We start from the raw sequence: 10,937 nt of genomic DNA on the forward strand, positions 1-10,937 counted from the left end.
AGTATCGATTGGGCATTTCGCTTAGAATGTAGTCGTTTATTTCCGTAAGTCACGTGATTCAACCCCAAAACACGTAGTTGAGCAAGGAAAATTGACAAAAATAATTGTGTAAATTAACTTAATTTAAAAGGTTTGTGTCTCGTTTTATCCACGACTTTACCTCAAATGTTTAACATTCTATCATATGTCGCTGTATTGTTCTGATTACTTATGTAATAGATAGGAATATTGCACAAATATTTAGAGAGAGTTTCGTCCTCGTTATCAGTCCAATTTTCAGTGAATTCGCACCGTGGACATGCGCGTTCTTTCATTATATTTGACGAACAACTTATTAAAAAACCTTTCCTGTACGTTAATCCATTTTAACGGGATTGTGGTGTTTTTAATTCTAAGTCCGTATATTTGAAACATTGAAAAAAAAAGGTTATGTTGTATTAAAACACATGTATGTTTTTCTTAATTCCAGGACAATGTCATCTTCCGGAACGAGAGTGTATGTTGGAAGATTGCCAAATGATGCAAGGGATAAAGATATTGAAAGGTTTTTCAAAGGTTACGGCAGATTGCGGGAAATTTTGATGAAAAATGGCTACACATTTGTGGTAAGTAACAACAGTCCAATTTGCTGGTATTATTGTTGAAAATGTCTGGTAGAATACATATCGTGTGAACTTAAGATTGTCTCCATATTTTATGTATATTTCATTTTCCAAATTTTTCCTTTGAATTAGGAATTCGATGATCCAAAAGACGCTGATGATGCTGTGTATGAATTAAATGGAAAAGAAATGCTTGGTGAAAGGTAAACATTTTATAAATGTGAGATTATGTCTTAGCACTATGGACCTGAAATATAAAGTGGAGTTAATACTTACACATAATTAAAAAGTTCATGGGTTCTGTCGACCTTAAGATAAAAAAGTAGACTTTAAACTCCGATTGTTTCACACTTCAGACTCTACAGGAATGTTTAAAAAAATCATACAAAATAAATTGACTCATCATTTATATTTTTTTTAGTTAATGCCATGCAGCCTTAAAATACCTGTTCTATATATTTCTTAGACATATTTTATTATTATATTTTCAGACTTATCATAGAACATGCCAGGGCCTCAAGGGGAGGCCCCAGGGGTGGAGGCGGTGGATTTGGAGACAGATACGGTGGTGGAGGAGGTCGGTTTGGTGGTGGTGGTGGATATGGAGGAGGATACGGCGGAGGTGGTGGCCGGTTTGGTGGGGGCGGGGGCAGAGACAGGTACGGGGACTCCGGATACAACAGCAGGCGACCCAGTGGTGGGGGCAGGTAAACAAAATTGCAGGCAACACACGGGGCTTTCTGGACAAAAAAATTGTCTGATATTGAGTAAAGTGGAATTATAAATAGTTTATTAAGTAAGTTAAAAGATTGAACTTGGTTGTTTAACTTCTTAAAGACAAACATTTCCATGACAAACTTATTTAAGTTGAAGTATTTAGATTTGTCTTCTTACCTAATTATAATATATATATATATATATATTACTGTCATCATAGCATTTAAATTTCACAATAAGAAACGAAATAAAATATATCTATGTACAAAAATGATGTCTCGTTCTACAAAACAATAGTTTTTATTGTGTTAATTTTGACTTTAGTTCTATACATAGTTTCACCTTTTGGTCTGGCATAATTCTTTTGATTTGTGAACAATTGTCATGTCGTTTTTGCTTTCTTTGTGAGCATACATTTAGTTTCACTTTATAGTTCTAGAGGTAGCTATGCTTTTAGATCTTGTAGAAAGCCCTGTATTCGAGTGACTGTGTGACTTCGAGCATTGTGCCTTGCTTTAGAACATCTGACCCCCATCCCATGGTCAAAAGGGCTGGTGTCTGATCTAGCAACCAGATTTTGGACCTTTTCACTTGCTTTTATATATTCTTTGTTAAGTTTTGTGACCATTTTGCTGACAACCTTTAATCACAATTTCGTATTATTTCTAAGTATTTCTTTAGTTCAGTCATTTCTTCCTTTAGTGTTCAGATGTATTTTTTTTACTTATTCCTTTATCATTTCTTTTTTAATATATATATATTTATATATCATGTCAAGGGCTCCCGATAAGGTTAATAATTGATTGAAAACACATAAAACATTATTACAAATGGGACAGAGTGTGAACCTTTGCATATCATTCTACTAGATATGAATATTAGCGAGTAAATTTTTAATCATTTCAATGTTGATGATTTGACTGTAGCTTTTACCTTCCTATGCAGCGCCATTTCACGTACAGGCAGGTTATGCATTCATGAGCTTGTCATATTTGTTTGCTGTCTGTTTGGCACATACTTAAAAAATAATTTTAAAAGGCTTCGTTGCTACAAATACATGTACTTGTCAAAATGTCTTTATTTGGCTAATACTCCTTGGATTTGAATGATTACTCTTTAAAAATTCAGCCCGTTGAATTTCCTTTGACCCAAACCTTATCTGGAGCTCTGCATTCTAAATGATTTTCTTCTGTTTCTTCGAGTCTTGCTTTTATTGTTTACTAGTTCATTGTATTGTTTTCTATGCAATATTCACTTCTACCCATAATAGATTCACTCAATATTTAGGCCACAAAGGCATATGAGCATGCATACCATTAAATTCTAATACATTTACCTGTAGATATGGGCCACCCCAGAGAACTGACTACAGACTGAGAGTTGAAAACCTTTCATCTAGAGCAAGCTGGCAGGTGGGTACTCACTACATAATGATCACATTGTTTTGTGTGGTATCAAGTCTGAAAAAGCACATAATGATTTGTTCCATAGATATACTTGAATATACTTAAACACATAATTTTATTTCATTTTTTCTGTGGATTTTTAAAAAATAACAGTGGAGCATGATATCCTGGTAGTTAGTGTTTGAAACATTGAGTTATCAAACTGTATTTTCACTGTGTCTCTGATATGAGCTCATATCTCTGTGAAAAACAATTACAATTGCACACAGTGAAGTGTGCGGAAGTGAAATGAATTCAATATGAATTTATTGTTATTTTTAATGAACTTTTATCAGTTAAAAAGATATCTTGTTTCGTTGTAAGATTGCAAGGTAGTTCAACTTATGAATGCCAAAATTAAACTTATACTTTGGGCCACTCATGGGTTTAACTTTTGGAATTATATTGTATTATATTATCTTTTACTGAAACAAACAATTATCCTCAATGGAATTCATTACATGTGATTTATGAATTCACAATCATACAAGAAGTTTAATCTAAATTGTAAAATAAAACAAGAGAAGGGTAAGAGTGAAGACGTTTTTCCAGTGGGTGACATTTGAAAGCCGAAAACAATGTGTTCTCTCACCCCACATTTTCAGTTCAATTGATAACTTTCAGTGCATAGTATCGTTTTAACTCGAAACGTCTTCACTGTTGGGAATGATTAACCATCTTACTTAAGTTGTATGTTCTTGCATTTCTAGTAACACATGTCAAATTAACTACTAATCTCCTATATATGGTAGCCAGAAGCTATATTTTGCAATGTATCGTAGCCAGAAGCTATGTTTTACATTGTATGGTAGCCAGAAGCTATATTTGACAATGTACCATAGTCAGAAGCTATTTTACAATGTATCATAGCCAGAAGCTATGTTTTACATTGTATGGTTTCCAGAAGGTATATTTTGCATTGGATTTGTAAATGATTACTCTTTGCGAGGGAACAGCAGTAAGTTACTGTAACATAAGGTAGTATTAGAAGATTCTTGAAGAGAAAAAAATTCCAAACAAATGGTTATTGAATGTTAAGTTTCACACTTTTTCTAAAGAATTATAGTATGTCAACATTCTTCATTTCATGTTGTTGTATATATACATGTATGTGAAATTTGACTCATGATTGCATGCATGACATTGGCTATTCCCTTTTCTGATGTTTTTGAAAAAATACTTGGTGAATTAAAGATTATTGCACTAATGTATAGGTGATTGTGGCACAGAAGTCTCTTATTTTTGTATGGGCAAAGTGCTCACTTAAGTTCATTTTGATGACAGTTAGAAATGGCACATTATGGAAATGACGCATGATGCCATCAAAAGATCTCTTATTAGCTCACCTGTTTCTCAAATTTCTCAAAGACAAATCTACAGGTTTGTTATGGCCTTGGTGTTGAAGGCAGTGTGTAAAAAACTTTAACTTGGTCCATAACACAAAAAAAAAACATTCATGATATCCAGACCGAGATGGTCAAGTTAAAGATTGAGAGCTTTCAATTTTGACAATTCTAAAGATGTATGCCTGTATTTTTCAGCACATTTGCATTCAAATAGTAAGAAGTACTGAGAAATGGATATATATTGATATGAAAACAATTTTAACAGGGGTCTTAGCCCCTTTTATCCAAGTTCTTTTGGCCTTGATCCTGTATACTGTAAATGTTTAGGATTGGGATTTTTGGGCTGTTTTCATCCCATATTTAATGGGACTTGTTACATAAGGCTCAAATTTCTCAAAAAAATTTAAGCCTAACACACTGAAGTAATATATTTTATTTAGCCTGATGATTTACTTGAATATAACTTATAAAAATAAAAAATGAGTTAATCTTTTTTATTTATTTATTATAAAGCCTCAAATCCCTTTAAATAGAGAATATTACACGATTTATTCTGATTGAGAAATCAGCAATAGTATTAGACAAGAGTTGGCATTCCCTCTGCAACATTTGTAGCACATATGGAGATGCTGATTCATAAAGTTGACAAAAATCTTGTGAAAACAACATGATTTATGTCTTCAAAAACATTTTTTACCACATTTTGACTTTATGTTCTTTTACTTTTCAGAGCTTAAGTTAATTGCGAAACCTAGTTAAGATATGGTCCCCTTCTTTCAAATGGACGGTTGGGCTGTAAAATACGTCAGGCCGTTCCTACGTTGTCGAGCTCAAGTTAGGGCATCGGTTACGTTGGCTACCCTTGGGTCGCATACGACACCCCGCCCTCTTGAGAGAACATCTAGGCGCCCTTGTGCCTATGGCGGCTCTCGCTGAAAAGCCTCCGAATGTTTACGGGAGAGGTGCCGGCACGAATACAGTCCGTTCAAATATGTCGTTAGGCGGTGTCTAGGCGATCGAGTCTCTCGGCTTGCACGTTAGTGGGTTAGATAGGTATCCTCAGGTCCATGCGGCAAGCGTTTGCCTGGCCGGATTCTAGGAGAGATCGTACGGTGTACAATTAAGAGAGGTCTAGATCAAATGTGCAAGTGAGGTAATGTTCATTCCTAGGTTATTAATACCTTGATGGTTACAGTTAACAGTTATTACCACCTCCACATTTTTAAAATCCATGTTCAGGGCTTTTTCCTTGTGTGTCTAAAGTTATTCAAAGTTGTGTTTGTACGTAAAAGTAAGGAAAATTAATAACTAAAATCTGTTTTAATCCTCAATTTATTGAAGCATTCAGTTTTACCAAAGTTAAACATCGAAAAAGCCCTCAAAGTTGACATTTATATCATCTTCATCTTTTTCATCCTGTCATTCCTTGTTATAACTTGAATTCACCTTTTTTTATGCGAGTAATTTACGCTGTGGCAGTCTTCAACATTTCAAATTGTTGTTTTATGGTTTAAATCTTGTCTGTTTTTCAAAAGAAAAGTCAGGCTATTGTGATAGTCTCTGTGTCTTGGGTGTTGTGTAAAAAATTAACCTTGGCAAATGACTAAAAAAATGTTCATGATATTTAAATGAAACTTGGGAAACAATACACATTGTTAAGCATGGCCCAAAACTCTGGATTTTATAATTATTGGGTTATCAGGGATGTGATTTATCCACGGATTCGCGGAATTCCGCAGATCTAATGGCTCTAGAGACCCCCCCCCCAAAAAAAAAAAAAAAATAATAATAATAAATTACCTGAATTTTTTTTTTGTTGCTTTAAAGTTGTTTAAGTTAATATTCAAGTTTGCTTCAAATTTAAAGTCAGGAGAGCCCTCAAAAGAGCTTCTAAAAAGCCATTTTTTCTTCTATAGCAGTGGGCTTTTGACCCCAAGAGCACCCCATAAACCCAAGGCCGAAAATGTTTCAGCCCTCCAGCTGCCAGGTCAATCACATCCCTGGTTATGCTCCTTGTTTGACTGAAAAAAAGAACAGACGAGTGTTGGCATTTGCCTTGCAGCACTCTTGTAAATGTTTGGGTTATTTTCCTTTCTTGCTTCCATTTATTGGCTGCTTATAGAACTGCATTATCAAGCATTGCGATGTCGCTGAAAACTGAAGAAGACTTGTTTTAAGGTATGTTATGTAGGTATTAAGGTATTTGTCTTGGTGTTTGGTTGATATAAACTTGTGATTTCTGTGAATTTCAGGACCTGAAGGACCACATGAGGACGGCTGGTGTGGAGGTTACCTTTGCTGATGCCCACAAACAGAGGACTGGTGAAGGGTTAGTGTATTCCGTGTTTAATTTAAATCAGTGGTCAAATATAGCAAAAGTTAGCAGCCCTGCTCTGGTAAAATCTTGAAATGGTTGCCAGACTTTTTCAAAACTAAATTTTAAAAAGCAGTGCTCAATGTTATTTTTAAGAAAAAGTAGCGTTTCAGGTTTGTTCATTCAAAATTTTGTATTGCTGTTATTTTAGTATATCTGGAAGTGCATCTCATATGCAAGACTAAAGTCATGTTTAACTTGTGTTGGCTTTCGCTTGATGGTTGTCTTGTTTAACTATTAAAGGTACAACAGCTGTTGTTCATCTTTCAATTAAGTGTGTAAATAGATTGTCCTTACCTGTAGATGTTTTTTTTTAAGGATCTTCAATACTTCATTATATTGCACTGCAACATCGATTGATCCCTTGGTGTTTCAGAGTGGTTGAGTTCTCATCCGAGTCGGATATGCTGCGTGCTATTGACAAGATGGACAATACAGACATCAACGGCAAGAAGATCAAACTGGTAGAGGAAGGACGAGGAGGTCGAAGCAGCAGCAGACGCAGGTATGCGCGTGGTTGGGAATGATTCTGTTAAAGTGTTTTTTTCATTTGTGTAGTTAGAACATTGCTTTGTATGCTGAGGTAACAACATTTCTTCTGCTGAACAGAAGTACAAGATGAATATTGACCCCCACTTCTCCTTATAATGTCTTGAACGAAATCTTATCTTTTCATTATGTTAATTATATATATATATATATATATATATATATATATATTAAAACTTGAACTTGAAAACTGGTGTAATTTCACTCAATATTTTTATACAGCGTTTGAACAATTCTTCCTTGCAGCCGATCCAGGTCCCGCAGCCGATCCAGGTCCCGCTCCAGGAACCGCTCCAGGTCTCGATCCAGGTCTGACAGCCGAAGCTCCAGGAGCAGCCGATCAAGCACCCCACCCAAGAAACGCTCCCGCACAAAGTCTGGTGATGGGGAGGGGGGTGACTGAGTGTTATGCTTCAAACTCTGGGGGTTAAAAGCAGGCATTTTGATAGAGTTTTGCCACAGACTCTAAGACTCTTGTTAAATCTCTTGTAATGTGGTCAGGAACTTACTTTCTATTCTACGGCTTTGTTGGCCTTTCTAAATTGATACATATTTTATGATCATTTTTTATATGTTTATACAAAAACAAATGTGTCTGTTGAACATGGTTGAACTGCACTTTTTTGACCGAGTGTGTCAAATGTTGAAATTTTAATTTACAACAGAATGTTTTCTAGGGGTACCAAATTGAATCAGTTATGAAATTAGGGAAAAGGTATGCCTAAATAATGCCATCTTAATGAATGGAACTCGATAAATTGCGTCCATATTATAGTACTTACTTGTAGAATAATTTGGTTTGTCTTAAGAAAAAAGAATACTGTTTTATATAACTATGATATTTCTGTTAAAGTGCTGGTGCACTGTTTTTTTCTGTACGATTATGATTTGTGACAAAAAATATATCTTTAATATTTCAGTTTTCATATACTTTATATTGTAGTTTATCTATAATGTGCCTGAAATGAGATTTGAAAAAGAAGAGTTAATATTTGTGGAGTGTATTGTTATCACTACTAATAGAATGTGTTGTTTTTTCTTTTAGTTGTTTAACTGTTATTTCATTTGAGAACCATAGGAAAGAGATCTAAACAGTTATAATGCTTAAAGGCCTGTCAAAACAAAAACAAAAGACTCAAAAAATGGTGATTAAAAAATTATCCTCAGTATCATGCTGGAATTAGTTTCAGTATTGATAGTAAAAAAAAAATGGCAGTTGACGAATTTCGAAATCTAATTTGAAGCACATGGTTGCTCAGTTCGTAAAAAATATTAAAATTTTGTATGTGGTAGTTATTGGAGGATTTATTAAAGTGTAATTTGCCCGTTACTGGTGTCAGTTACAAAAGTAATGCAAGTAGACCTTTGACCTTCAAGCTTTTCACAGATATAAAAATCAACCATTGGAATCATTTTGCTGTACATAAAACATGAAAAACACTGTATTTCATTATATATCTTTTTAACACTATACCATTGTACATTGATAGTGTCTTATGAAGGGATGTACAGTAATCTTGTGTTATAATGCAGTTTCTATTGAAATTTCTATACACCATCGCTTCATATCATTACTGCATGTACTGAACAAGTTTTTCATCATCATTCATTCAATTTCGTGAGAAATACACATATGTTTTTAACATGTAAAAAAATTATTGTGAAATAAAAATGTCATATTTTACAAAACTTTGTTTTTAGTTGACATTATCTCATGTTTTAGGGCTTAAAACTGACTAGCTTTATCATGGTACATTGATGCTGATTAAAGTCATCTCCTTATAAATGGCTTGAACAATAAAGTACTTAAATCATGCTCCAGTAGCTCATAAATGGTTTATAAGATTTAGCTCGTAATGAAAAGGCTGAGATGCATTATTAATGTCTCCTCCAACAAAGTGGGGAGACAGTTTATTTTTTGCCCTTTTCTTCACACTTTGTTTCCGCTAAATAACTCCAGAATGCTTGGACCCAGGAAATTTATTCTTGGTATACAGGTTGGTCATGACCAGTGGATGACCTCGATTGACGAAAAACGGCTAAACGCACTTTTTATTTTATGAGTCAGTGACTCACAGCGAGTCATCATGATGCAGTGACTATTCAGATTTGAGACTACATTTAATTCACACAAATTTAATACAAGGATTGTTTTGTTTACAGCTTGGAATAAATGTGCTTGCCAGATAGGATACAAAGATAAAACTACACACATTGATTATTATGCCATGCAAGAAGTATGATTTTATTTGCAAGTACCAACTAAATAGACGCGAAATAACAGAAATTGTATTCTTTTAAATGTTATGAAAATTATCGACTAATCCAAATAATAAGTCGGTATGTCTGTCCCATCAATCGATAATGAAAATCGAAGTGATTTCCCATCGCTAGTTGGCGATGACCTCAAGCTTGTTTCAGCCCAACAACAGAACGCTTGTATCCAGGAACTTCATACTTGGTATGGTAGTTAGTCCTGATTTTGAGATCAGTAGGTTAACAGTCAATGTTACGGTTACTTTGAGATTTACGCTCAATAACTAAAGAATGCTTGCAACCAGGATCTTCATACTAGCATATGCTAGCTGGTCATGACTAGTCCCTCTATTGATTTTGAAATCAGAAGGTCAAGCTTAAGGTCATGGTGATTTTAAGGTGAAAAATAGTTTCCGCAACAACTAAAAAACGCTTGTGCCCAGGAACTTCTATTCTTGGTATGCTAATTGGTCATGAAGCTGACCTCTTGATTTTGAGGTCAGTAGGTCAAGGTCACCAGTGATCTTCAGGTGAAAACGATCTGTTGGTCACTAGTACGTCATCACACTTTGTTTCCGCTCAATAACTATAGAACGCTTGGATCCAGGCACTTCATACTTGGACCCAGGTCATTTTATTGCATAAGACATTCAGGCAAATCATTTTCATAGTCTTAAACGGTCAATAATTTAAATGAAATCGACTAATACCTGAACTTTTTGGTCTGATACCCCTATGCCCCCCCCCCCTCCAAACACACACACGCATACACACACTGCTCTCTCATTTACGAGGTAGAAAACTCCCACTTCATCGAATCCAGAAGAAAATTCACTGCTTAAAACAGTGTTTATATGTTTTCCGGTAGTTAAAATTGATGTTACGAAATGACGTTACGTTCGCATTCAATTTGGCGTGCTAAAAATACAATGCACGGTCACTTCTTACCAATTGAATGCACCAGTCAATTGTAACCACGATCCCCCCCACACCCCAGGTCCTAGGAATAGCGGGGACTTTGACTTTTGGTCCAGCCAACCACAGGTAAAATCCCGGCCCTGCGGGGACGAACTGATGGTAAAATCCCCGTCTAATGACCCCGCACCCCAGGGACCCTAGGTAAGGCCCATTCCCCGCTATATTTTGTGCAAAGACAAAACCACCGCATTAAGGCGGCACTGCGGGGACACCTGAAAACACGGCCCTTTTCCCCGGCGTACCCCCGGACCTGGGGGTGGGGGCGTGGTTACAGTCAGTGACTGGTGCATAAGGCATATAATAATAAAAAAAAAATGTTGGTTATTTAAGAGTTAGATCGCAATATATTACACCTCGTTAACACCAAATAAAATATTTCACTCCTGGTTACGTCACTCGTGACATATACTTTTTGGTACACTCTCGGTGAAATGTATTACGATTTCATGCTCCAGTCTATTGTAACCAGCCCCCCCCCCCCCCCCCAGCTAGTTCGGGGAAAAGCGGGGTCTTTGACTTTCGGTCCAGCCCTGCCGGGACGAACTGCACGTGAAACCCCTGCCAAATGCCTCTGCCCACCAGGGACTCTAGGTAAGGCCCATTCCCCGCTATATTTGGCGCGAAAACAAAACCACCGCATTCACCCGGCACTGCAGGGCCATCTGAAAAG

General features: G+C 35.9%; 1 protein-coding gene across 2 annotated transcripts; it reads left to right on the plus strand.

Annotated features, from left to right (window-relative positions):
• The first annotated feature begins 15 nt into the window (after positions 1-15).
• On the plus strand, positions 16-8,722 carry LOC128207430 (serine-arginine protein 55-like). Of its 2 annotated transcripts, none has more exons than XM_052910340.1 (8): positions 16-130; positions 470-605; positions 735-805; positions 1,094-1,309; positions 2,662-2,731; positions 6,363-6,439; positions 6,861-6,989; positions 7,280-8,722. In XM_052910340.1, the coding sequence occupies exons 2-8, from the start codon at positions 474-476 to the stop codon at positions 7,434-7,436; spliced, it is 852 nt and encodes a 283-aa protein (XP_052766300.1). In that variant the 5' UTR covers positions 16-130; positions 470-473; the 3' UTR covers positions 7,437-8,722. The 2 variants fall into 2 exon arrangements, with proteins under 2 accessions (XP_052766300.1, XP_052766301.1); XM_052910341.1 differs by having other exon boundaries at positions 1,094-1,261.
• The last annotated feature ends 2,215 nt before the right edge of the window (positions 8,723-10,937 follow it).

This window comes from Mya arenaria, chromosome 11, assembly GCF_026914265.1.
Source record: "Mya arenaria isolate MELC-2E11 chromosome 11, ASM2691426v1".
Classification (NCBI taxonomy): domain Eukaryota; kingdom Metazoa; phylum Mollusca; class Bivalvia; order Myida; family Myidae; genus Mya; species Mya arenaria.